This window comes from Neovison vison, chromosome 3 (genome assembly GCF_020171115.1).
Source record: "Neovison vison isolate M4711 chromosome 3, ASM_NN_V1, whole genome shotgun sequence".
Lineage (NCBI taxonomy): Eukaryota > Metazoa > Chordata > Mammalia > Carnivora > Mustelidae > Neogale > Neogale vison.
In genome coordinates this window covers 224256257-224283448 of record NC_058093.1, presented here as the reverse complement: position 1 = coordinate 224283448, position 27192 = coordinate 224256257, and the positions used below count along the sequence as shown (strand labels likewise).

At 47.4% G+C, this 27192-nt stretch overlaps 1 protein-coding gene across 2 annotated transcripts; it reads left to right on the top strand.

The window, feature by feature from the left end:
- The first annotated feature begins 409 nt into the window (after nt 1-409).
- On the top strand, nt 410-27025 carry USP30 (ubiquitin specific peptidase 30). 2 transcript variants are annotated; one of them, XR_006383946.1, is made up of 14 exons: nt 410-565; nt 4015-4124; nt 5257-5439; nt 10459-10562; nt 14418-14516; nt 15115-15160; nt 16347-16441; nt 20090-20149; nt 20666-20752; nt 21551-21631; nt 21733-21952; nt 24043-24163; nt 24713-25240; nt 26096-27025. XR_006383946.1 is itself a non-coding variant. In XM_044244096.1 (13 exons), the coding sequence occupies exons 1-13, from the start codon at nt 483-485 to the stop codon at nt 24975-24977; spliced, it is 1554 nt and encodes a 517-aa protein (XP_044100031.1). In that variant the 5' UTR covers nt 410-482; the 3' UTR covers nt 24978-27025. The 2 variants fall into 2 exon arrangements, 1 of the variants encoding a protein (XP_044100031.1); XM_044244096.1 differs by having other exon boundaries at nt 24713-27025.
- Nucleotides 27026-27192: the final 167 nt, after the last annotated feature.

Here is a 27192-nt window from a genome sequence, read left to right as displayed (position 1 = left end):
TGATGCGGTCAGAGACGGCCCTGCGTGCTCATTAAAGGCCTTTCCTCCGCGACCTATTTACACTCCCCACGACAATAATAACTAAGGGTGGCCGAGGCCTGATCCCGCTTTCGCGCGGGCCTGCCCTCTTTATAACTAAAAAAATTAAAATGGTCCCAGGAGCTGGAAGTGGGACATTTAAAATGCACGGAGCCAAAGCACAAGTTGAACACCCAGCGGGCCTGAGTCACAGGGCCTCCCTTGGTAACCAACGCTGACGCCGGTTGCTAAGCGGGAGACAGGAAAACAAGGATGTGGTCCGTCGGCTCTTGTTCTCCGGCGGCAGCTGCTTCCGGTTCTCAGGGGAGCCAGTCCTTCGTCCTACCTTCCCCAGAGGAGCTGGGACCACGGCTGCAGGTTCCGCCGCCTCGGGAACCTTCCGAGCCGTCGGTCCAGCGCGGTGGTAGTGGCGGGGGCGGCGGCGGGTCTCCCGCGCGGCCGCGATGCTGAGCACCCGAGCTCAGGCGGCGATGACCGCGGCGGACCGGGCCATCCAGCGCTTCCTGCGGACCGGGGCGGCCGTCAGGTGAGCCTTGGGGGGCGGGGCGGCCGGAGAGGCCGGGGCCAGGGTCCCCAGCCTGGGCCTGCGGCGGCCTTTCACGGCGCTAGCAGGAGCAAGCATTCCGGAGGTTCTGCGTCGGGCTCGGTTGGAGGCCCAGGCCCCGAAGCGGGGCGGCGGATGAGCCTCCAGGCCCTCCATTTCTTCGGCAAAGCCAATTCTGTCAGCCCTCCCCAGTGCTGCTAGCGCCCCAAATTCTCAGTGCCCTGCCCCCCACCTGCCATATCCTCCTCCAGTCCTGTCCTTGTCCCCAGAACTTCCAGACACCCTCAGGCTTGTCAAAGCCTCGAATTCTGCCAGTGGCTCTCAGACCTCTCAGTGCCGCCGCGCAGGCCTTCCAGGACCCCTTAATCCTTTCAGGGTACACCCAGTCCTTTTGGGCTTTCCAGTCTTGTCGCCCTGGGCCGCCAGCGTTCCCCAGTCTTGCCAAGCTCCCCGGTTCTCACAGCCCTGCAAAGCCACCCAGGTCTGCTACCCCTTACCCCATTTTGTCAGTACCCCTATTCCTGTCATCCTCCATCCCCCAGTCAAGCCTGGGATCCCTTATTGTATGTGCGTCTTCAGTCTGATTTGTGAATCTCTGTCTTGCAAGGGTCCCAGAACAGATCAGGACTCCTTAACCTGTAAAGGCTTCCAGTTCTGTTAAGGTCTCCCATTCCTGCTAGGAACCCAAATAGTATGGGCCCCCGGTCGTGTCAGGGTCCCTCTTTCCCTTCTTTTTTTCATCCTCCCATGGGCTCCAGTCTTGAGAGCTGAACACCACATCCGCATTACTGACCCTAAATTACTGAGACCTGTTGCTCAGCCTAGCTTCTTTCCTCTGGAACTGGAGCAGGTTTAAAGAGCTTATTATGCCAGGGCTGGGAGCCCTCAATGGCTGTCCTTTCCAGTGCCCCCATTCTGTAGGTGGGGAACGGGCCTTGAGACGGTTTTGCCTGTGGCCTACAGCTGACCTCACAGTAGAGCTGGGGGAAAAGACAGATCTTTTTACTCCTAGACCCGATTGCTCTCCTGTGTTGTCGTTTTGCAGAGGGATGGGGGTTTCCAGAGTCACCAAATTTCACTGGGTTTTTTGTCCATACCTTGCTGAGGACCTGGGCAAGTCCTCTCTCCCATACCTTAGGACTCTCTGTCCTTCAGTTTTCCTCAGGAGGTTTGTGGTTTTAAGCACACACTTGGCATGAATTCAGTTCAATGCTGCCTCACTCACTTTGACCAAGTTGGCTGCATCTCCAACATGAAAATTAAGATGATAGGGGCACGTGGGTGGCTCATTCGGTTAAGCATCTGGCTTCAGCCCAGGTCATGATCTCAGGGTCCTGGGATCGAGCCCAGCATCGGGCTCTTTGCTCAGCAGGGGAATTTGCTTCTCCCTCTCCTTCTTCCCTTTTCCCTGCTCTTGCTCTCTCTAAAGTCAATAAAAATCTTAAAAAAAAAAAAAAGAAAGAAAATGAAGATGATAATAGAACCTACCTCTGTGGGATTGTTTTTAGGATGAGATAAGATTGTCACAGTGCCTGGCATAGAGTATGCATCCTTAAATATTAGTGTTTGCTTAAGAAATTTAAAGCAGTTGTAAAGTGCTTTAGAATTTCAGTAATGGTTCTTTTAACTTTTCCAGGCACTTTTGTTAATATACCTGTTGTGTGGAAGTCAGCACAATACAGCACTAAGAAATTCAAGAATAACTTTGCCGAATGCAGTTGAGATGGTTAATACTTAGTAATTGTAGTAGCTAATGTTTGCTAAGCCCTTATCTTTGCCTCGTATGCCCTAGCGCTTGTTTGATTGTCAGAACTCCGTGAAGCAGGTCTCTTGGTCATACAAGTGACAGAGCTGAGCCTGAGAAGGGAAAATGATGCCCTAAGGAAGAGCAGAGCCTTAATTGAACCAGATTAAGGCAACTCCCCTTTCTTTTTCTTCTTCTTCTTCTTTTTTTAAAAGATTTTATTTATGTATTTGAGAGAGACAGTGAGAGAGGGAACACAAGCAGGGGGAGTGGTAGAGGGAGAAGCAGGCTCCCCACTGAGCAGGGAGCCTGATGCGGGGCTTGATCCCAGGTCCCTGGGATCATGACCTGAGCCAAAGACAGACGCTTAACGACTGAGTCACCCAGGTGCCTGCAACTCCCCTTTCTTAACCAAGTTCTGTGTGCATTCTCTTGACTTTGTCCCAGAGAACAAAGATTTATTTGGAATTCAGTTATCAGTTATGTGTCATATTAGTTATGATATTAGGAAGATGTTGGTTCTTGTAGACAGAGTTACTGGTATCACTAGTGACTCTGTCTTGAGTTAATGTTGACTGAGCTGAGCTCCAAACAGTGTTCATCTGCATACATTGGAATAAGAATATTTCATACACATATACATATCAAACACATCTGTCCAAGTATATATAGCATATATAGATATTCACCCACATGTTGTTTGTCTTATTTGCTGGAAATACATAACTTTTTATAAAAACTTTTAAATGGCTTAAGTGTCTTTGTGGTAGGAGAATAACTTCATTGCTTAAGCCTCAAGTTAAGACATTTTTAATTTAGTAAAGATTTAGAAGATCATTTATACTATTGTATGCCTCCTTCCTGTTTAATAATCTTTTTTTCTTTAAGTTTTTTTTTAATTTATGAGAGACAGAGAGATAGGCAGAGGCAGAGGGAGAAGCAGCTTCCCCGCTGAGCAGGGAGCCCGATGCAGGACTTGATCCCAGGACCCTGGGATCATGACCTGAGCCGAAGGCAGATGCTTAACCATCTGAGCCACCCAGGCTCCCCTCCCTGATTATTTCTAAAAGATAGATTCATTTCTATATGTTTTCTCCAGTGTGTAATCATCCAGTAAATACTATTAGGAACCTCTTAGGTGCCAGGCATGATCTAGAGACTTGGGGTATATAAAACAGACAAAGATCCCTGCCCACAGGGACTTTGCTCTCCAGTGAGGGACACAGACAATAACTGTAGTTAATAAGTGAAGGTGATAAAAAGAAAATGCAGAACTGGGTAGAAGGGACCAGCAGTGCAGGTTCTCACTGTTGGTTAGAAGTGCAGGGGAGGGGAGAGAGAGAGAACCATGCAGTGATCCAGGGAGCGGGGAGAGCATTCCAGGCAAAGGCCCTGACATAGCCAATGTGGTGCCAGCGTGGGAGGCAGAGTAAGGGGAAAACCTGAGCTCCCCCTCTGAGTGAGATGGGGCTTCTGTGACCTGCCTTAGGCTTTAAATCCTAGTGTCTGAACATGCTGAGTTTCAAGACATAACCCTGTACTGTATGATAATGTTTAGCTTGAACATTAGGTGTTTGGTGGGTCAGTCGGTTATTTTGATTAAATGTTATTTCTTTGTACCTGTATCTGTATTTACACGTGCTGCGTTTGGGATGAGGGAAGACGATAAACTTATTTTCCTTTCTAGATATAAAGTCATGAAGAACTGGGGTGTTATAGGTGGAATTGCTGCTGCCCTTGCTGCGGGCATCTATGTGATTTGGGGTCCTATTACAGAAAGAAAGAAGCGTAGAAAAGGTAAGAATAAGGTTATCGCATCATAGTCCGTAGACTTGACCCAAGCCCTTACTATCCCAAAACAGTACAAAAAGAGGAGGGCATTTTTTGTTCTTTCGTATCTCCAGTTTTGGACATTGCTTCCTTTTAAGCAGAAATTATTTTTAATGACTCATTATTTTAGACCCTATTGTGCAAAGATTTCTGTTCCTTCCCCTCCAAAATCTTGAGTTTGAGACATGCTCTGTAATGAAAAAGTTCACGTGGCTTAATTGTCTAACTGTTCTTCCTCTGGTGCCTGTGTTGTTCAGTAGTACAGCTGACCGATTGTGTGACACGTTTGTGGTTTCACTGACTAGCTGCTAGTCAGCTAGTAAGAGTTCCCAGCTACCGTCTTTAATACAAAATTCTATTTCCTTATTTTGAAATGTGCCCCCTTTTGTAAATGCTACTCTACTTATGTTGCTTAAAATTCAGCTACAACAAGCAAACAAAAAAAAGGATCGGTATAGCAAAATGTTGATCATTGTTAAATCGGGGGGGTGGTTATGATTGGAGTTGATTATATAGCCTCTCGTTTTATGCATGTGTAAAAGAGAACCTTCGTAATAAAAAGTTTTTTGAAAAAAAGTTATGAGAACCTTCGTAATAAAAAGTTTTTTGAAAAGATTTAAGCAGAAAAGGGAAGTATGTCAAATTTTGTGGATCTCATCGCAGAAAGACTGATCAGAATTTCTCTGGTCATATCTTTCGCACTGATTATAAGAACAAAATCATTGTCCTGGGGAGCAACAAAAGAACAATTGTTTTCTTCTGTTCTGATGTTGCTTTCTTATCAAAGGAGAGAGAGAATGAGAGAGAGATGTTACAAAGTGTTTTGTACAAGCCGTGCCAGACACTGTGGTGGCAGTCAGAAGTAACCCATGACAGGGGACCTGTCCTTCTGTCGCTTACAGTCTTCTGAAGGAGCAGCACTAGGACCAGGCCTTGGTACAAACAGAATGCCTGGCCCCTTGATGTCTGTGGATAAGGACTTCCTGAGATTGGGATTTTTGGTGTCAGGTTCCAGTGCAAAAACCCGGGCTCCCAAGTGGGAGAGAAAGAGTTGGTCCAGTGTGATGTGCTTTTCTCTTCTTTCCCTCACGTTTTTCAGGGCTGGTGCCTGGCCTTGTCAACTTAGGGAACACCTGCTTCATGAACTCCCTGCTGCAAGGCCTGTCTGCCTGCCCCGCTTTCATCAAGTGGCTGGAAGAGTTTACCACCCAATACACCCGGGATCAGAAGGAGGCCCCCCCCCACCAGTATTTATCCTTAACGCTGTTGCACCTCCTCAAAGGTATCTAGTCGGGAACTTCACGGGTTTTGTGTGCCTTTTGAAAGCAGCAGCCCTGAGGGCAGGCAGAGGGTTAATAGCTTCTGTGTGACACAGATCATCATGGAAAAAGAAAACCAAAAAACACTGTGGATGCAGTAGATACAAACAGCTGTTAAAAAAAAAAAAATTTAAAGATGTAACCATTTGTTTTTGAAAATTGTCAGTGTATTAACAGCTTTTTAGGGAAGAGAACAAATCCACTGCCACTTAAGCATTTTGGTTATAAGAAGTACTCTGGCTTATTAAAGTTTAGAAAAAAGAAGTGTCTTAGCCTAAGCGATAAGGTAGTTCACAGAAGAGATAGTACAGACTGTATTTAGGTAGATGGGAAGAGTATCTAACGGGCACTCAGATATGCAACTTGGCCGTCATCAAAGATATAGAAATAACCTTAACAATGGAGTTACCATTGTGCTGCCTGTCGGCAAAGACTGAAAACTCTACAGACCTGCCCAGCTGTTGGACAACATGTTCACATGTGCTGGTGGCAGGGCGACACAGGGCCAGCTTTATGGAGAGCAGCTTGGAACGACACGGTACTAGCTTGCAGTGTCCAGTACCATCTGACCTGGGAATTCCATTGACCGTGATTGACACTAGCCTGTAATGGAGTTGTAAGAGCCCACGAACTCCAGAGTGGCTGACCAGGGGCCCTGAGCCAAGGGAGTCACTGTTATACAGGCTTGGCATGGGTTTGAAGAGGTCACCCGTCCACCTTCATTTTTAAACCAGCTTTTTGCCTGTATAACTAATTTTTCCTCCCATAACATCTCTTCACATCCTGAGGACATTCAACAGAACACAATTGGGGAAATGCTGGGATGTGTGCAAAGATTTCCCAACACGTGGTTACAAAGGAAAGCAGGGGAGGAGAGCGTGGGGGGGGGTCCCACATGAGAATGATTAAGCAGTCCCTGGAATATTATGTAGCCATTATGAATCATCTTTGCCAAGTGTTTTTTGTTGTTGATGTTTTTAATGTGGGACAGGCATAGGCTATAATGTTAAGTTTAAAAGAGCGGTGTTTGAAATATGTTGTATTTGACTTCAGCAAAGCAAAGATTTCCACAGATAGAGGCTGGACAGGAAAACATCAAAACGTTCACCTTGGCAGTTTTGGTCTTGTGCAGCTGACAGTTTGGAAACCTTAAAACAAAACAACTGTATTTCTTTTTTTTCTTTTAATTATTATTATTCTGTTTTAAAATTTTTTAAAATTTTTATTAGCATATAATGTATTATTAGCTCCAGGGGTACAGGTCTGTGAACCATCAGGCTTACACACTTCACAGCACTCACCATAGCATATACCCTCCTCAATGTCCATAACTCAACCACCCTCTCCCTACCCCCCTCCCCCCAGCAACCCTCGGTTTGTTTTGTGAGATTAAGAGTCTCTTATAACAACCGTATTTCTAAAGCTCTCAACAGTAAGCATATATCCCTCTCACAGTCAGGAAAAAAACTGGATTTAGAAAACACTCGGTTCACTGTCGCTTTGCAGAGATGTGTTCCTAGGTGATCGCAGCTTGACACGGAAAACGAGTTCTGCTCTTCTGTATCACAGGCAATTTGAAAGTAATTTCTTCTGCTCCCCTGTTGTAAGCAAGTACCATTCCAGAGCGGAAAGCTGAAATGTGGGCAGTACAACACAGATTGAGTACCTGTCCCAGCATGACTGCTGGTCTTCCCTCTTCACATGCGTGGCCCAGGGCTGGGAACTGGAGCCGTGCTACACCTAGAATCTAGGCTCCCTTCCCTGTCTCTGCTTTTCAGGGTCGTTTATTTTGGGTTTTAGAGATAATTTTTAATTTCACAAGTAACGCTTGAATACACTCTGCTGGTAAAAATTTAAAGCATCACACATAAAGTGACAGTTCCCCTTTATCACTGCCCTGCTCCCGTTCCCCTCATTTCTTTCCAAAGAAAAATACAAATGTATCCTTCCAGACCATTTTCTGTGCACTTAAATATGTTTCTAAGCACCCGTAGAAATTATATATTGTTTTGTTTATATTTTTTCATAACCAAATAGCATAATATCCATGGTGGAAGAGGGTCTGTTTTAGCACACATAGCCCTACCTCATTTGTTTATTTCTCTTTGTGAATTTATCGGGCTTATATCTTCTGTGGGTTGCCAGCTCATTCCCACTGGACACTTTTTAAAAATTACGGTAAAATATCCATAACATAAAGCAGGTACCATCTTAACCATTTTTAAGTGCATGTTTGGGTAGCATTTTGAGTACCTTTGCATTGTTGGGTAACCAAACCCACTCTTCTCTTCACCAGAACTTTTCCATCATCCCGTCCTGAAACTGTGTCTGTTAAGCAGTGACTTCCCATTCTCCTCAATCCCCAGATCCTGGAAGCCACAGTTGTACATTCTTCTATGAGTTTGATTCTGTATCTCCCAGAGGTGGAATCCTACAGTGTTTGTCCTCGTGCTTCTGGCTTATTTCACTCAGCATCATGTCCTTGAGGTTCATCCACGCTGTAGTGTGGGGCAGAATTCCATTCCTGTTTAAGGCTTCAGAGGAATAATACCCCATTGTGTGTACATGTGGCATTTTGTTTGTCCATTCATAAGTCAAGGGACATTTGTGTGGTTTCCCCCACTGGCTACTGTGAATAATGCTTCTGTGAGCATGGCTGTACAGATTTCTACTGATGTCCCTGCTCCTAATTCTTTTGGGGTCTATACCTAGAAGCGGAATTACTAGATCAGGTGGAAATTCTGTTTAATTCTTTTGAGGACTTGTGCTGTTTTCCAGGGCAGATGCACCATTTTGCCTTCCCCCGACAGTGCACGCAGTGCTCTAACCCTCCACATCTTCGCCAACACTTGTTATTGTCTGTCTTTTTGACAGTAGCAGTCTTGGGTGTGAGGTGATCATCTCATTGTGGTTTTGATCTGCATTTCCCTACTGAGAAGTATTGTTGAGCAGGAGTTCTCCTGTGTTTCTCGCCATTTGTATAGTTGTGTCTTTTGTGTTTGTTTTTGTTTTGTAAATGTCTACTCCAGTCCCTTCTCCATTTTTGAATTGGGTTGTCTGTGTTTTTATTGTTATGTCTCAGGCACTCTTAATATGTTCTGGATATCGGTCCCTTATACGTGTGATTTGCAAACCTCGTTCACTTTCACAGTTGCACAGTATCCATAAGATACTATTATTTAGCTATTTGTTTGCCTCCGGCACCTTGTTGTCATAAATGGGCTACAGTGAATGTTCTTATTTGCGCCCATAGTGCATACAAGCCTTTGTTTCCCTAGCACAGATTCTGAGAGAGATACTAGGATATGAATTGTAGGATATGAAAAGTCATAGATATTGCCAAATCGTCCCACAGCATTTTGGGCAAAATTAGGCTAAAGGGGACAGTAAAATTTTCCTTTGGAGGAAAAAAGCCAACTGACAGGCTACACTGAGGGGTGTAGGAGGAGAAAGGGAAGTACAGTTGGCTTCTGAAAAGGCTCCCTTTGTTCTGGAGGATAAAAGTCTGACACCAGGCTAGATCTGCCCTGGTAAGACAGGACTCAGGACTTAGCACTGGCTACTGGGCTGCTGCTGCTCCCCATGTTACCACCCAGAGGCACCACCACATTCAGATCTGGATGGAGGTTGCTCAGAACCTCCCAAGTCAGAGCTGAAGTAGTCGAAGGAATGTCTCAAGTTCACCAACTGCAGATCAAAGAGAAGAAATGGGCTAGCTTCGTTTTCCCAGAGTTAATTGCATTTGGGAAGCTGCCCTGAGGTGGCAGGCCCCAGTATTTTTTTTAAAAAGATTTTATTTATTTATTTGACAGAGATCACAAACAGGCAGAGAGAGAGGGGAAAGCAGTCTCCCCGCGGAGCAGAGAGCCCGATGTTGGGCTCGATCCCAGGACCCTGGGATCACGACCCGAGCCAAAGGCAGAGGCCCTAACCCACCGAGCCACCCAGGCACCCAGGCACCCCTGGCCCCAGTATTTTTATCTTCCATATTCTAGCAGTCGTGGTCCAGTGAAATATACTGTGGTGGGGGCCAGCAAGATCAGGAAATCAGCAAACTATGGTGTGCCGACCATGTCTGCCCCACTGCGTGCTTTCGTCAGTAAAGTTTTATTGAAACATTCGTGCCCATTTACTTGCTCTTTATGGCTGCCGGGATGCTATGATAGCAGAGTTGAGTAGCTGCTGCAGAGCCCGCAAAGCCAAAAATGTCTTTTGTCTGACCTTTGACAACGTTTGCCAATCCTTGACCTAGCTGTAACTATAATGTAAACTCATAAGCCCATCACACTTGTGTTTTTGTTCATTAGGCTTGATTCCTATTTATGACTGAAAAGTAAACTCAGGGGCACCTGATTGGCTCAGTCGGTTGAGTGTCTGGTTCTTGATCTCAGCTCAGGTCTTGATCTCACGGTCATGAGTTCAAGCCCCGTGTTGGGCTCTACACTGGCCCTGGAGCCTACATGAAAGAAAGAAAAGTAAACCCTACAGCAGTCCCCTTCAGGCTGCCACATATGGCTTGGTGCTTTACGGTGATAATCAGAAACTCCAGGGCAGACGGACATAAGCGAAGGCCCTGTGGCCTCAGAGAGAGTCCAATAGAGGCGAGTCAAGCACTGAGTGTGGCTTGGACTAGATGAAATGTTTAAGGGCCCTTCTGCCCTCAGAGTTGTGAGTTAAAACCATTTCATTCAGGAGAAATCTTGTAACAGTTTATATCGAGGCAGTAATTAAAAAAGCTGAAGCCGGTTTCTTCATTTAAATGCTACAGGCTCATGAAAAAATCACATTCACTCAGGAAACATTCAGTGCCTAACAGCCTTCTAAGCCTTGGGTAAGGCTACAGAGAGGAATAATGAAAGAGCTGTAATTCCAAGGTGAATTTTACAGTGAGATGCTTAATTAGCTTCGATATGTTGTGCAGGGTACATTTCCTGATTTGTTGTTTTGCCAGAGAATCTAACAGTTGCCTTTCTGCTTTCCAGCTCTGTCCTGCCAAGAAGTCACTGACGATGAGGTCTTAGATGCAAGCTGCTTGTTGGATGTCTTAAGAATGTACAGATGGCAGATCTCTTCCTTTGAAGAACAGGTGAACACCCCATTCAAAGTCCTGCCCACTCACGCGCTGGGGCCTGTGCTGGCAATGAGGGCTGAAAACCAGCCTTGATGCTGTGGCATGAGGAATAAATGCCAGTGATGAGCTTGCACTTGCCTGGCCTGAGTGTACATTTCTCTGGCAGTTTAGTATTCTGGGACCAGATCACGAACTTTGTTCCTGTTCTCGTGGTCAGAGGAAAAAGACCACTGTTTTTGGTTTTGTTTTTGTTTTCCCAGTGGGTGGAAGGTTAGCAGGATAGGGTTTGAACAGTTGCCAAAGAGCGAGCCTCTGTTTGGTCCTTGAGTGACTTTGCACTTGATTACCTGGGTCCTTTGGAGAGCAGCAAGCAGGTGGCTTTACCGTAGAAGCAGAGAGTTTAGGTGAGACCCTTTTTTGAACCACATCCTCATTTAAAAAAAAAAATCTGTTTTTAGAGGCTAGATTAATTGAAGTGGCCCCCGGCCTTGAGCAGGTGTCATGGGAAACCCCAGGGCCTTCCTCCGGCCCCTCGGATCCATTTTTGCACAACTACAGATTCACTGCCCTTTTTGGTCCTGGCCACCGTCGTCGTCCTCAGAGCGCTAGTCTGGACAGTGAGTCTGGCCGACGCTGAGATGGTGAAGTTGTAGGGACAGGTCGTCTACCGTCCTCCCTGGCCACATTCTGGGTCGGCTTCGGCCAGCTCTGTGTTGGGTGCTCCTGCCTCCGCTGTCCAGACAGCGGACCTGAGAAATGGGAGACGGCCTTTAGGCCCCCAAAAGGGTGGGCTGGGAGTGAAAAGCATTTAAAAATGCTGGAAAGTGAAGTGGGAAGCCTTTCCAGCTCCCCTTATTTTTAAAGACTACCTCTATTTCCATCCTAGGCTGAAGCCAAGCAGGTGTTCCTTTTTAAACACAGTGTTGATGGTTTCAACTCTCTTACAGTGTGTCTCGATGAATCCCTTGTCTATTGAAATGTTTTTTCATTTAGAAAATGCTTACTAAATCCTCCTCTGGTAACCTCTGGTAGCTGACATGATTTAGCCTCGTTTTCCTCTCCCTAAACTGAGTGAGTGACTGCGATTTAGTCCCAAGGACATCAGGTCCCTTGTCTAAGTCCTGCTCTTCTGTCAAGGACCCGCCGATGTCCCCATTCCTCTTGGGAAGTGTTTCCAGCAGCTTCAGCCTGCAGTCATCACCGAGCCACTCAGTGCTGTGGTGTGCTTGGAAAGAGGCAGGCGTGGCTGGCCATCGGCCTCCTCCTGCCTGGCCTGGGGCCTGTGCGCATCTTCATCATCACGATCTCGTCAGTCAGCGGCAGACTCGCACTCCCACCCACTTTTCGGAGCTAGAGCTGTGGGGGACATATCGGGCCAGGTGCTGGACTCGTGTGACTTCTCTGCATTCATCCCCATGGCACGCCTGTAAGAACTCACTGTTACTGTCCCCATCTTGCAGAGGAGAACACTAAGGTTCAGAGAATCCCAGAGTTACACAGCTGTTGAAGTGGCAGAGGCAGGATTTGGGCCACTCTGGTGCAGAAGTGCACAGCGAAGCTACCCTCTGCTTCAAGACATTCCTTGTCTCAAGGCCAAGTAGTTCCGTGGCCAACAGGGATAGAATAGGGTTTGGGTCTGACTCCAGCCTATCTTGGGATTCTTCTCTTTGGTGAACCCCTGCTCCTGCTTCAGATGCCTTGTCTGCGAGCCTCCCTGGAAGAGCCAGTCCACCTTCAGGCTTAGCGCCGCTGCTAGATCACTAGCCAGGCTGCCCCATCTACCCCTGGGTTGTGAGTCCCTCCAGGGCCTTGCCTCATTTATCTTTGAACCTCCCATCACTCTCTTGCTGACTGCTGTTCCTAGCCTGGGAGGGGATTCATGGATACATGCGGCAGATGTTTGTGCAATGCCTGCCTCAGGTAGGGCCTGTTGAGGGCCTGGGGTCGTGGTGGCGAATGGGACTTGCCGAGCTCCTGCTCACAGGGAGTTCATATTCTAGCAGAGGACTGTGGATAGTAAAGAGGTCATTTCAAGATCCACTAACAAGAAGAAAAGTGTGCTGATGTGCCAGTGTGAGCTGGGGGGCCTAGAGCTGGGGGTAGGTGGGGGGAGAAACAGTGCAGAGACTCCCTTAGGTAGCGAAGGCTCTTCTGGAGACATGAGGTTTTTGCTGAGACCTGAAGTCTGAAAATGAGGGAGGCCTGTGAGGAGCTTCAGACAGGACCTCGAAGGGTGAGAGGATACCACGTTTGGGGAAGGGCAAGGGGGCCAGCGTGGCTGTGGCCAGGGGCGGGAGGGCAGTTGCGGGGAGGGCCTCAGACAGCGGCAAGGGGCAGATTGTGTGGGCCCCCGGGTGCCCTGGGCCGGAGTTGGGCTTCTATTCTGTGTGTGGTGGGGAGCCACTGGCGGCCTGGAACAGGGACTGCTATGCCCTGGTCTGTGTTTGAACAGGATGTGCTGTACCAGGGAGACCGTAGTGGGGCAGAGGGAGCAGACAGGAAAGTCAGGAGGCCGTGGCAGGCATCCGGGCTGCTGATGGCCTGGCTCAGACTGGGGTTGAGGCAGGGGAGACAGAGTCCTCTGAAATTTGGGGTGTGTGTTGGAGGTGGAAGACCCCCCCCCCCGCCACCAGCTGCACCGGCAGAAGGTGGAAGGGGAGGGCTTGTGTCAGGGAGGGGCCTTGCAGGAGGGTCTCCTTCAGGACATGACTTTTCAGCAGAAATTTGAAGGATGAGAAGGAGGCAACTGTGTGAAGATGGGACGGGAAGAGCAGGCCCTGAGATGGGAGCGTGTGTGCTGGCTCACCGTTGAAAGCCGAAGAATAAAGGCATCTACCTCTTAAAAGATCACCCTGGTGACCGCAGGGGGAGCACAGCTCTCAGTGCCTCCAGAATTCCAGGGAGGACAGACCCGCCCATCCCTGAAGAGCCAGGGATGGTTTTGGCTTTTGGGGAGAGCAGCCCTCTGCCATATGATGAACAATTCCATGTCCAGGTGTGTGCCCCAAAGAACTGGAAGCCGGACTCCAGCGGATACTCGCGCACCCATATGCATAGCTGTACTATCCACGACCACTGAAGGTCGAAGCAGCCCCGTGTCTATCAGCGCAGGAACGGATACACAAGATGTGGGGTGTGTGTGTGTGTGAGTGCGCGCATGCGTGCATGTGTGCACATGCGCACATGCATTAGAATATATATGCCTGTATGTGCTTAGGTATTTATATACACACACAAAGGAATATTACTCAACTTCACGAAGGAAGGAGATGCTGACACGGTCTACACCGTGTGTGAGCCTCACAGACTTCGAGCTCAGTGGAGCCAGTCAGTCATGGAAGGACAAACACTATGATTCCTTGTGCAAGTTCCCACAAGGAGCCAAACTGCTGGACACAGAGGTGGCCTCCAGGGAGGGGTGGGGTCAGAATTATATGGGGACAGAGTTTCGGTTGGGAAAGCTAGATGAGTTATGCTGATGGTCACACAACAGTGTGAGTGTGCCTCACCCCACAGGGCTGTGTGCCTAAAAACAGGCTCAGAGGGCAGCTTGGATGTCGCATGTGTGCTTTACCACAGTAAAGCAGTCCAGTGGAGTGGAGGTCAGGGCCATGTTGACAAAGCTGAAACAGGCTCAGAGACAGGTGGTGTGAAGGCAGCCCCCCCAGCCCCAGCTCGCTCTCCTCTCTCCCCTTGGGCCCCTTAGTTGAGGGCCCTGGGGGTGAAAATGTCTGGGATATAAAGTTCCACTTAATAGGCTGAAGCTTGAGAAGGTGGAAAGCAATTCTGCCCTATTAGGTGCAGGATTCTGCCTGGTGGTGCACCCAGGGCCCCGTCAGGCGTCTCTGAAGCTGCTTTGCCCTTTGACAGGATGCCCACGAGTTATTCCATGTCATTACCTCGTCCCTGGAAGACGAGCGGGACCGGCAGCCCCGGGTCACCCATTTGTTTGATGTGCATTCCCTGGAGGTAAGCCCATAGTAGTTCCAAGACGTGTTTGTGGTTTGTGCCTGTTTCACGGGGATGGATAGGGAACGCGAGTAGAGTCCTTGTACGACTCTAAACTCGGAAGTAAGTCTCAGTAAAAAATCAAGAGTGGGCGTGGGGCTGGGGGATTGTCTTCAGCTGCAACCTTTGCAGTTGGTGACTTTGGTTAGGGGTGTCAGGGCTCTTTAAAATGATTTCATTACTGCAATTTGTCTTGGTTTGGAGAAGAAAAGGTATTTTTCCCTCTATTTAACAGGGAACAAGGAGCCACAGGAATGCTAAATGAATCCTCATTTCCCTGGAACATGATAAATATTAGGGAGTTGATAAAAGTTAACTAATAAAGGAGTAGGGAGGAATGTTCCAGAGACAGGAAATGTGTTTTCCATTTAATGAAAGATTGGGTATGGTTACCAGCCAGAGAGACTCATTAGGGCTTCTATTAGGATCTCTAGTTAAAAACTGGGTTTAAGTGGTGCAACCAGCAGGGAAACTCATAAGCCTTAGGAGCAGGGTGAGGGGGAATAAAAGGGATCGCAGCTGGATTTTCAGTCTGCTTTTTTTCTTTTTTCCCCTATAGCAGCAGCCAGAAATAACTCCTAAACAAATAACCTGCCGCACAAGAGGTAATCATTCCCCTTGAACCAGAACATGTAAGATGGGTATTTTTGAGATGTGACAGTGATTTGCTTGTTTGAAACAACAACTTTTTTCTGGGGACATCCAGTCCAGCTGGAACTGTGTGTACTTGCAGAGGAGTTTGGGTTTTACAGACAGCTCTACCTTGTTCCCTTGGGCCATCTTGAATTGTTCCTCACACCTTGCTATTTCCCGCCTGGAAAAAAAAGCAATGGACTTATTTCTACTTCCAACAAGGGTTTCCTTTTACCTTCTTGAACTGATCTCATGAGGAGCTCCTTAAGCTGAAACTGCCATGTCCTTAGCAGGTGATCACAGTCCTCGTTAGGAGGAGATTGTTTTTTTCTTAAGACCTAAACTTAAGGGGGAAAAAAGAAAAAGACATGTGAATTCCGTTATGCATCACTAGTAATAACAGTGACTATCTTTTCAGGCCCAAACTCTGTGCTGCGCCCTATAGCGTCTCATTTAAGCCTCACAGCAGTGGTGTGAAGTTGATCGTGGGGATAATGAGTTAATAATTGTCCCCATTTCCAGTGAACCAAGGTTCACAGAGATGAAGTGACTTCCTGGGTCATAAAACTAATGAGAAGCAAAGCCAGGACAGAGCCCAGGGCTGCCTGACTGTAGGGCGTGTGTTTCTGACTAGCCTACCATACTGTTGATTACTCCAACTCCCATCTTATTAAAAAAAAAAAAAAAAATTCCAGTTTTTCAGAACTTGCTTACTCTGATGATTTTCGGAAGTTTATCTCACTTTCTGGAATATTCTCTCATGGTGTCCTTCCTTGGACATCTAAACATCCTTCCTTGGACATCTAAACATCTTAAATATCTAATAAATACATTATTCAATACCAGTTCCTTTTTTAAATTTACTTTTGTTTCCTTTCAAGTCTTTATTTAAATTCAAGTTAGCTAACATATAGTGCAAATCCCTTTTTTAAATGGGCTATACCCATTATATAGAAACCACATCAAAGGACTTGCATAAATTTTCCTGTGAGTGGGATGGGTTGTCTTTTTGATGGAAGTCCATAAGGAAAGCTCTTTCAGTTTACTTTTCAGGAACATTTATTTCAAAGAGGGAGTTGCTACCAAATACTAAAAAGGCGGGTGAGTTTTGAGGTTGGTGCCAAGGTGGCACACAGCAAGACACGTTCTGTGTTCCAGGCTCACCTCACCCCACGTCCAATCACTGGAAATCTCAGCATCCTTTCCATGGAAGGCTGACAAGCAACATGGTCTGCAAACACTGTGAACATCAGGTAAATATACAGTACCAGTGCTTGCTGTTTTCTGGAGAGGTTTTCTTTCAACTCGAGACTTGGGAAGCATCTGTAGAGTGTGGACTGATGTTGGTAGACGGCGTTTGTGGTCTCCTGGCTCTGCTTACCTCATGGTTAGACCGCCTCCCTTTACTCAGTGCCCGCATGTCCTTTGACCCTCCTTGGCATCTTCTGCACTGAGAGCGGCAGACCTGAGTCTTGAGGTTGGGTCTACACTGACAGTAGACAACAGATTCTGTTGTTCGGTGGGGTTTGGGTTTGGGTTTGGTTTGGTTTGGTTTTTTGACCTTTCTTTTTTTTTTTTTTTTTTTTAAGATTTTATTTATTTATTATTTTCTAGAGAGAGAGAGAGAGAGAGAGCATGAGAGGGGGAAGGTCAGGGAGCTGGGAGCCTGATGCGGGACTCAATCCTGGGACTCTGGGCTCCTGACCTGAGCCAAAGGCAGTGGCCCAACCAACTGAGCCACTCAGGTGCCCTAATTTTGACATTTTAATGTAACTTTTTATTAGGAAAGTTTCCAACATAAATACAAAAATAGAGAATTGTGTAACTATCATCTCAATCAATTTCAGGATATTTTCAGCCTCCCTACCTCCCGGCAAAAGAATCCCCTGTACCCATTAGCAGTTACTCTCCATTTCCCCCACTCTTCTAGCCTTAGGCGACTACAACCCACTTTCGGTCCCTGTAGTTGCGTATTCTGGATATTTCGTATGCATGCAATCATACAATACTTGGTTCTTGACTAGCTTCTTTCACTCAGCATCATGATTTTCTTTCATTCCATTAACATGGTGAATTGCAGTGATTGTTTTTTCTAAGGTTAAACTAGCTTTGTGTTTCTGGAATGAACACTTTACTGTGATGTACTTTGTGTCTGTGTCTCTGAGGACTATCAGTCTTACAGTTTTCTCGTAATGTCTTGTCAGGTTTTGTTACGGGGATCATACTGCCCTCATAACGTGAGTGGGGAAGTGTTCCTTCCCCCATTTCTGAAAGACTTTGGTTAAGATTGGTATTATTTCTTCCTTAAATTAAATCTTCCTTAAATCTGCTAGAATTACCCATTTCTTTTTCTTTTTTTAGTTTTATTTTTGCAGAATTTCATATAAGACTTTGTTGTTAGGTACATAGACATTTACTAATGATGAGTTGACTCTCACTGTCTTGATAAAATGTTTCTTTTTCTCTCTGCTAAATATTTTATCTTTGTCCTGGAGTCTATCTTGTCTGATTAATTTCCATCTAAGTAGTGTTTCTTTCTTCCCTTTCTTTTTTTTTTTGTAATTTAATTAATTTATTTATTTGAGAGAGAGCCGGGGGGTGGGAGTGGGCAGATGGAGAGGCACAGACAGTCTGTCCAGCAGACTCTGCTGAGCGTGGTGCCTGAGGCAGGGCTCAATCTCACAATCCCGAGGTCATGACCTGAAATGAAATCAAGAGTTAGGCGCCCCTAACTAGGGTTTTTATAGGATATCTCTTTCTGTTTTCTTACTTTTGATCCAACTTTGGCCTGCACTATCCTCCACCTAGATCTTCCCCTTCGTCTCCCTGCATGGTGAAACGGTAAGTCGGCGGTGACTTCGGCAGGGGCGCCCGCATGCCTGCCTTGCTTTCTTCCAGCTCGTCACTTGAAAGCGCTGTTCTCTTGCCTTTTGGCCTCCAGCTTTTTGGACGCATACCCAGCATCATTCACATCGTCCTCCTTTACGTGACATCTCGGTTTTCTCTCTCTGCCAGCTTGTAAGATTTTCTCAATACTTTTGAGCTTCGGCAGTTTGTCCGCCCTGTGCCTAGGTATCATTTTCTTTGTATTTGTTTGGAATTTGCTGAATCTCATAATTCTGTACCTTTTATGGTTTTCACCAAATTTGCACATTTTGGGGGCCATTATTTTTTCCCAAAACGTTATGTGTACCCCATTCTCTCCTCATTGGTCCACTTGGTATTGTTCCACAACTCACTGAGGCTTGGTTCATTTATCTTCAACGTCTTTCCTGCACATCCTTCAAATTGGGTAAGTCTGTGGACTTATCTTCAAGTTCATAGCCTCTGCTCTGTCTTCACTTTGCTTGTCCAGCAAACATTTCTTCCTTCCTTCCTTTCTTTCTTTCAAGATTTTACTGATTTATGAGAGAGGGAACATGAGAGCAAGCACCAGAAAGGCAGAGAGAAAGGGAGAAGCAAACTCCCCACTGAGCAGGGAGCCCGATGCGGGGCTCGATCCCAGGACCCAGAGATCATGACCCGAACTGAAGGCAGAGGCTTAACCCACTGAGCCACCCAGGTGCCCCTCAGGGAACTATTCTTTTCAGTTATTTTTCTTAGTTGTTTAAGGTGCATTTGGTTCTTTATAGTTTCCATTTATCTGTTTCCATTTATCTAAGACTCTCCATTTGTCCTCCACCAGGACTAAATAACTCTTCCTTTGTGTCTTTGAGCTTACTTGTCACAATTCTCTTTTAAGGCCCTCATGTTAATTTCAGTATCCAGGTCATCCATGGGATCCTTCATCATGGGTCATATTTTCCTTTTCGCACTGTATGTCTAGTAATTTTTTTTTGCATATTTAACATTGTAGTAGAGACTTGGATTCCGTTATGTTTCTCTGAAAAATAATGAATTCTGTTCCGATGTGCAGTTGACTGGGCTGAGCTCAAAGCTAAACTGTTTTCCCCACGTAGGGCAGCAAAATCTCGGGGCAATTTTTTCAGCTTCTCGCTTTAGCTTTTTGGCTAGGCTCCGGGGGTTTCCCTGTGTGGGTGTGCACACTTGCATGTCCGTGTCTTGGAACTGGGCAGGGTTTGTACATTGATCTGGGGTCTCATCCTCTCTGTGGCTGCCCTCTTTCTGGGATTTCCCCCAGCCTCTGTACCAGCCTGGGCTCTGTCTTCTGAGACCTCCATCCTGTGAGAATGCAGCTTTCTGCCACCTGATACTAAACAGCATAGGCTGGGGAGTTCCCTCAAGCAAAAAGTCACACAGTGCAAATCTCTCTGTAAAGTTCCTGTTTTCCCAGGACTTGGCAGTAGCTCTCCAGTCATCCGAATGCTTGTGTTTTGTTTTGGTCCAGAATTTCTATGCATTATCTCAAGGACAGCTAGTCTAGCTAAGCTACTTTGCCATCACCAAAAGCAGCAATTTTTACCCTGTTTTATCATCTGGATTTTTTGCAGTTAATAACATAATAGGTGTGTCTTTCTGTACACTCACACACTCCTACTGTGCTATTTGGAACAGAGCGTGCTCTTCTGTGGATATGATGTAATTCATTTAATCATTCCCTAGAAATTTCAACTATTCATATTTTGCTGCTATAAATAATGCTGGGATGAACATCCTTACAGTTTTGTCCATGGTTATTTCCTGAGGATAAAATCCCTACATTACTGGTCAGGGATGTTCTCTTACCGTGATCTTATAAACTGGCCTTCGGTGTTACTGTACCACTTACATTGACAGGGTTGTTTGAAATAGAATTTGCTTCTAGGTAAGTACACTGTGTTTCATTATGTCAGCGTTGGGCGTCAAAATACTAAACTGTTTCATAGGCATGTGTCTTCCCATCTCTAAAGCTCTGGTTTGAACGTGCGTCCTTTCTGGATTTTCTGCAATGTTTGTTTCAGAGTCCTGTTCGATTTGATACCTTCGACAGCCTTTCACTGAGTATCCCAGCTGCCACGTGGGTATGTACTGAGCGATGGTTTATTTGGGGTCTGTTTTGGAGACACTGAAATCTGAGTGGGCTTTGGGGCACTTTGTGTAGCCGATGTCCTGTGCGTTACTCAGGCACATGGTTGGCTGAACCTGTCTTGGTTGTCGTGTGTGGTACCATGGCCAATCTGCAGGGAGAAGAGAGTCAATGGTTTTTCTCCAGTTTCAGGAATTTCAGCTTTTTCTCAACACACACACACACACACACACACACACGTATTAATCTCAAATTCAAAGATCTCTAAAACGCTGTGGGAGTCTATATGTTTCTGCAGTGTTATATACGTCCTCATAGCCTTGAATCCACCCATGACGGCAAGCCTAGGAAGCTTTGAGAGCTCCACATATGCTCAGGGAACATCCAGTTGTATCTTTCAAGCTTTATTGCCCATATAAGCAAAAATAAAGCTCTGGGATCACATTGCCTTCTGTTAATAGTTACCTTGTAATTGAATGGTAATCGTGAATTTTGTTTTCTGGTGCTTAAGGGGCATCCACTGACCCTGGACCACTGCCTTCACCACTTTATCTCCTCCGAATCAGTGCGGGACGTCGTATGTGACAATTGTACGCAGGTATGCCTCTAACGCCTGGTGTCTCCCCCAAGCTGGCCCGGATGTCCTGATGCAGTACCTCTCATGCTGCCGCTCTCCACTGGCCTGAGCTCTTCCAGCTAGAGCCAAGGGGGCTTTGCGGCCTCAGCTATGTAACTTGGCTGGGAAATTGGTAGCCTGTGGACCAGAACTCTTTACCAGATGAGTTTACTTCATCTGCAGAATGTTTAAATTTTTTTTTAAAGATTTATTTATTTATTTGACAGAGAGATCACAAGTAGGCAGAGAGGCAGGCAGAGAGAGAGGAGGAAGCAGGCTCCCTGCTGAGCAGAGAGCCCCATGCGGGGCTTGATCCCAGGACCCCGGGATCATGACCTGAGTCAAAGGCAGAGGCTTAACCCACTGAGCCATCCAGGCGCCCCCATCTGCAGAATGTTTAAAGAGAAACTGTGAGTGTGGTGCTCTGAGATGGGAGCACTCACCTGCCAGTTCTCACGGGCTTGACTCCCCTGAGTGTCCGCATGTCATCCTCTGAAGAAGAGGAGCCATGGGGACCAGAATTTCTGAAGCCACAGAACAAAAGAGATCACGCGCCGCAGCAGAGTTCCTTGTCATGCCGTCCTTTCTCTTGTTCCCACTGTCACTGTTACTTAACGGTAAAACAGTGAGAGCATCTCACAATGAACTGGGCAGCCGAGCTCCTTTCGCAGGCCAAAGTCAGGTGCCAACTAAATACAGACCTAACATGGACCTGGCTGCAGCCCTCCACAGACGTTTCGTTCCAAGGAATTCTGCAGAGCCATCTTTCTCTTATTTCAGATTGAAGCCAAAGGCACGTTGAATGGGGAGAAGGTGGAGCACCAGAGGACCACCTTTGTTAAACAACTGAAACTAGGCAAGGTGAGCCCACCCCACACACCTTGTCGGCTCTGCCCTCAGGGACCCCCCCACCGTGTCCCACCTCCAACACGCGGCCCCCTCCGCTTTCTGTCCCCCTGCAGCTCCCCCAGTGTCTGTGCATCCACCTGCAGCGGCTGAGCTGGTCCAGCCATGGCACGCCCCTAAAGCGGCAAGAGCACGTGCAGTTCAACGAGTTCCTGATGATGGACATCTACAAGTATCACCTCCTTGGGCACAAACCCGGGCAGCCGAGCCCCAAGCCCAGTGAGGCCGCGGGGCCTGCCCAGGACCTGCAGGACGGGCCGGTCGCCCCTGCCCCAGGTGTGTGCCCAAGGAACCACCGCTCAGAACTTCCGGCACAGGGAAGAGGAATCTGGCGTCACCACCTTCTGGGGCCCTTATGCCATGAGGGGAGCTAGTCCAGTGGTTGCTTGAATTCCTTAGAACAGCAGGACTGGGGGTACAGGAGGGAAGAGTCCTAAAAAGAGGTTAAATGTACATAGTAAAAAGGTGTACGGTTTTAAAAACGATATCATAGTTGACAAAATGTGGGAATAAAAGCTTAAGATGGTTTTCTGACCTTTTGACTGAATGATAATTGGCCCCTAGCAGTCCATCGAGCCCAGCTGGCCAGGCAGGGTCTTGTCCTTTATGCACATGTGGGGAGGAAGAGCTCTGGCTAAAGATCACACCTTCATTACTGAGCTCCTTACTGATCTCCCTCTACTTCCCTCCTCACTGGAGACTAATCACCGAGTCGGGCCCCCAGGGAGACTCGGCCCCCAGGGAGCAGGTCACTCTTAACTGCCCTCGTTTTGCTGAGGGGAAGATCGAGGCCCCGGGAGCTGAAAGGACTGGTGTAAGGACAAACATCAGTCCCCTGGGAGGATGGGCACCAGAAGGCAGCACTGGGCAGTTTTTAAAAGCTATCTTTTCTGGCTCCTTGAGTTCTTTAGAATTACGTAGATGAGGAAAACCCACCCACTCTAAGGGCCCCGAGCCCAGACTCCCCACCCGCACCTGCTTCCAGTCCAGTCAGAGGCCTGGCTTCCCCACAGCCCAGATGCTCCTAACTCAGTAGCCCCTCACTGCGTTTAATTTCTTGCCTCCACAAGTTGTGCGGCCTGGCAGGACGCCATTCACAGGAAGACTGTTTTACCTTTTTTCAGCGGCTCTGTAAACGAACATCAGAGTTGCTGCAGTGGGAAGAGGGCTCAGTCTTTGGCTGCTATTGTATTTTATTTTTTTAAATATTTTATTTATTTATTTGACAGAGAGAGACGGCGAGAGAGGGAACACAAGCAGGGTGAGTGGGAGAGGGAAAAGCAGACTTCCCAACAAGTAGGGAGCCCAGTGCAGGACTCAATCCCAGGCCCCTGGGATCATGACCTGAGCCGAAGGCAGACACTTAACAACTGAACCACCCAGGTGCCCCGGCCGCCGTTTTAAATCCAGGCCTGGCTCACCCTTGATCCCTCCTCTCCCAGCCGGGGCTCCGGGTCTGCTCATTGCCACAGCATGCTGGCCGTGGCTACTGTACGGCCGACGGGGCCTGCTGGGTACTTACAGGCCCTTGAGTGTGACACAGGAAAAGAGAGGTCAAGATCTCCTTCACTATTTTATCTACACCCATCAACATTTATCAACATGGTTATATGTTGGTATTCTTCAGAAGCTGGAAATTAAAGAATAGAGAATGTTTAGGTAGTGGTTCTAACCAGGGAGTTCTGTTGCCCAGGAGACATGGGGCAGTGGCCAGTGGCATTTTTGGTTGTCACAACCGAGAGACGGGTGTTACTGGCATCTGGTGGGTAGAGGCCAGGGATGCCGGAAACATCCTCTGATGTGCAGGATAGCCCCCACAAGCAAGAGTTATTCAGCCAATGTGTCAGCAGTGTCAAGGTTGAGAAACCTTGGTTTAGGTTGAAATGCCAGTAAATTAGCTACAGCCTAACTGGCGGATCTTTAGCAAACGGACAGGGAGCTTCAAGATTCACAAAGCTGTCAAAGTAAGCAGCAGACCAGAAGCTAGACCCACTTTTCCTACCCTGGATTAAGAATGTCAATGACAGAAAGGTAGGGGTGCCTGGGTGGCTCAGGCCGTTAAGCGTCTGCCTCTGGCTCAGGTCATGATTTCAAGGGTCTTGGGATCGAGTCGGGCCTCTCGCTCAGTGGGAACTACAGTTCTCCCCCTCCCCTTTCCCCTGCTCACTTTGCTCTCTCAAATAAATAAAATCTAAACAAAACAAAACAAAAACACAAAAAGGTAGGAATCAACCTAACACAAGATGAACTGCTTGTTTTTTTCTTTGCAGCATTGTCGGGGAGTTAAACTCAAGGTAGTGGAGGCTGTGTTGTGTTCTCCCACAGCTACTGCTGCTGTCATCACCTGGAGCCTTTTTCTCTTGCAGTTCTGAATCAGCCTGCGGGCCCAAAACCACAAATTTTTATGAATGGCGCCTGCTCCCCATCTTTATTGCCTCCCCTGCCAGCCCAGATGCCCTTCCCGCTCCCGGTGGTTCCTGACTACAGGTGAGCTGCTCTGGGGAGGCACAGTCTTCATTTCTCGTAGCTGCTGGTTCTCTCGGTTTCCAGAATTAGCTTTGCACAGAAACGGATGACAACATAGACATTTGTTCTTTCATTTTAAGGTGTAATCTCACTATTACACATTCCTGTTTATTTTTGTCCCAAATGGAAAGCACTTTAAAAATTAGAATTCTTGAAGTACGTAGAATTTAAATATGTATGTTCTGTGTATACATGTGGGAATGCTTGTATAAAGTACAAAGGAGGGAATTTCAGATTTCTTGGGATACCTCCGAGACAGCAGTCAAACCTTTAAGGCCTTCTGTGTATACCTGCCACATTAATGGACGTCCACTCACGGGATGGGCGTCTTCCCCATGCCAGGAAGCCCCCGTCTGCATTTTAAGGGTTGTGTAGTATTCACTTGTACAAAGGTACCCTTGAATCAGTCCCCCATCACTGAACATCTAGGATTCTTTCACTTTTCGGTTTTGCCCATGACCCTTTTTTGTGTGTGTCTGTAAACGGCTTGCCTGTGTTCCTCCCATTCAGCTCCTCCACATACCTCTTCCGGCTGATGGCAGTTGTGGTCCACCACGGAGACATGCACTCGGGACACTTTGTGACTTACCGACGGTCCCCGCCATCAGCCAAGAACCCTCTTTCAACCAGCAACCAGTGGCTGTGGATCTCTGACGACACGGTCCGCAAGGCCAGCCTGCAGGAGGTCCTGTCCTCCAGCGCCTACCTGCTGTTCTACGAGCGCGTTCTTTCCAAGATGCAGCACCAGGGCCGGGAGTACAGGGCAGAAGAATGACTGCCCTGCCTCAGAGCCGATGGCATTGTCCACGCCGGCCAGGAACCAGGCAAGATCTGACTGTGTGTGTGTGCGCAGACGGCCCCTGCCAGAGCCCTCCGCCTTCTGGGTGTTCTCAGAGCAGGCTCCATAAAGGAGCCGCTGGCCCCAGTTCAAACCAAATCTGGCCCCCTGAACAGCTTTGCAAGTGTGCAGTGGGTGGTGTCCTCGCTGTGCTCCGACAGCATTCACTCTGTCTACGTCTTTTTACTCATCTGATACAGGTAATTAAATGAAACCTGGTTCCGGAAGCCACCTTTTTTATATTCGGCTATGTTAGGTGTTCTCAGAGGGGAGGTAACTTTGCCTAATCCTCCAGTCGGTTTCAGCATAGATCTTTTATTTTTAATAAGCAGGCCCATAAAAGGTTAAATTATTAAAGGCAACAATTTAGAAGAAAAAGTGCCTTTCCCTTTCGATTGCTTTTGTAGCACGTCCATTCTGGAAAATACACCTTGTCTGAGAGTCCTTGGAACAACTTTTGAAAAGCTCTGCTCCTTCCAAGTTTCTCCACAGAGAGCAACAGGACAGCTAAAAGATGCCTGAAGAACACCCGCCTTCTCTTTTTGTGGGTCTTTTCTAATCTTTGGATTCTTTCTATGTCATCAAAGTGCACCTGCCAAATCTGGCCCATCAGCTCTGAGCTGCTTGCTGCTCGCTTCTGCTGTGAGCACGCTGGCTGGGGGACGTGATGAGGGTCTGTCATCAGACTGTGAACAGTAGGCAGAGAGCAGTATCTGTGCCAACCCTTCTGGACAAAGCCTGTTTTTACACGAAGCCTCCCCGCACCGGCCAGATGGACAGTTATCCTGAATTCTGTTACCCCTGCAGCGTTCCCGAGGTTTGCAGGTGCCACTGGGGGCCATGTTAGAGGACAGTCCTTGCCTGGGTTCGGGAGCTGGGGTGGGAAGGGCACGGACCACAGGGCTACAGTCGGGCTTCCTTGTTTAGCAGAGGGAAGGCTTAATGCTCAGTGAGCATCCAAACCCCAGCCCTTTCCACAGAAGAAAAGAAAGTTATCAATTTGTAAAAAAATTTATCCTTGCTGCTGATCATCTAGTATTGTCGTTTTGTTATAGGTCCATACTCTATACATTTACTGGCTCCCAACAGCCCAACACAAAGACTCTACTGAGCATTCCCGTCCCTCTTTGGAGAAGGCTCCTGGATACAGCCCAGCACCACAGGGAGAGCGAGGACACGGCAGTAGCTATGTTTTAGCTAGGCTTTTTATTTAAAAACAAAACAAAATTCAAATGGACTCTTCAGAGTTAAGATTTGGAATCGGAGTTTTCTGAAAGGTCCCCCGAGGCAAGGCCGAGACCTGGCCTTCCTCCAGTGGGGGTGCAGGCTGGTAAGTGCTGCCAGCCCAGGCCCAGGTGTCCACTAAGGGCGCTGGGGCCCAGGGCATCACTGTTCCGCCAGGCCCAGCGCATACCCCAAGCACTCACAACTTAATGACTGACTGAAGGTACTGTGGAATGTTCTATGGGCCATGGACACCCGGAGAGAGGAGCCATGTGAAGCATCCTTCCCAATTCCGTCGCAGGCCCTGGCTGGGATGTTGCCATGAGCAGAGCTGTTTTGCCCAAATCCGGGGAACAAACACCCAGTGACATGACCTTACATCGAACCGTGAAGCTGTAGCTCTCGGTTAACTGCTTTCCTGCCTCCGCTTCCTCTTTGAAACCTGCCGCTAAAGAGATGCAGGGCACAGAATGTTCAGCTGGAAGCAGATGGTGGGTCAGAGGCCGGGGTGTCCGTGTAAGGTCTCTGAGCCGGATGTAAAGCTGACGTCCTCGTTTTGTAAATTATTAGGCATTAAGTAGCAGCCGCAACATCACCTTTCTAGCTTTAAGTTATTTACAGAGCGGCTTCTCTTGGCAAAAACCTAAGTTACACAAGTAGTTTATGCCATAACCGCTGATTTCTGTATTTGCTAAAGGTACCTTTTGTATCTGCTGTGTATTATAGTAATAAAAGAATCTTTTTGTTAGTAAAAAAAAAAATCAACTGGTATTCTTTCATAACTGACCAATTTGCTACAACATGCTCTCTCTGTATTCTGCATTGTTATGTAAGAAGCCCCATGCTTGGATGAAGCCTTTCCTATGTTCCCTGCTGGGAAAAGAGATGCCATCTCCCTCCTGGAGTAGAAAGGGAAGGAGAAAAGAGA

Excerpts from the sequence above, each read along its gene's own strand:
- USP30 (XM_044244096.1), top strand. The coding sequence starts at position 483 with ATGCTGAGCACCCGAGCTCAGGCGGCGATGACCGCGGCGGACCGGGCC. Across the intron at positions 566-4,014 it reads CGGACCGGGGCGGCCGTCAG|ATATAAAGTCATGAAGAACT; the intron begins GTGAGCCTTGGG and ends TTTCCTTTCTAG. Across the intron at positions 20,150-20,665 it reads GTATCCCAGCTGCCACGTGG|GGGCATCCACTGACCCTGGA; the intron begins GTATGTACTGAG and ends CTGGTGCTTAAG.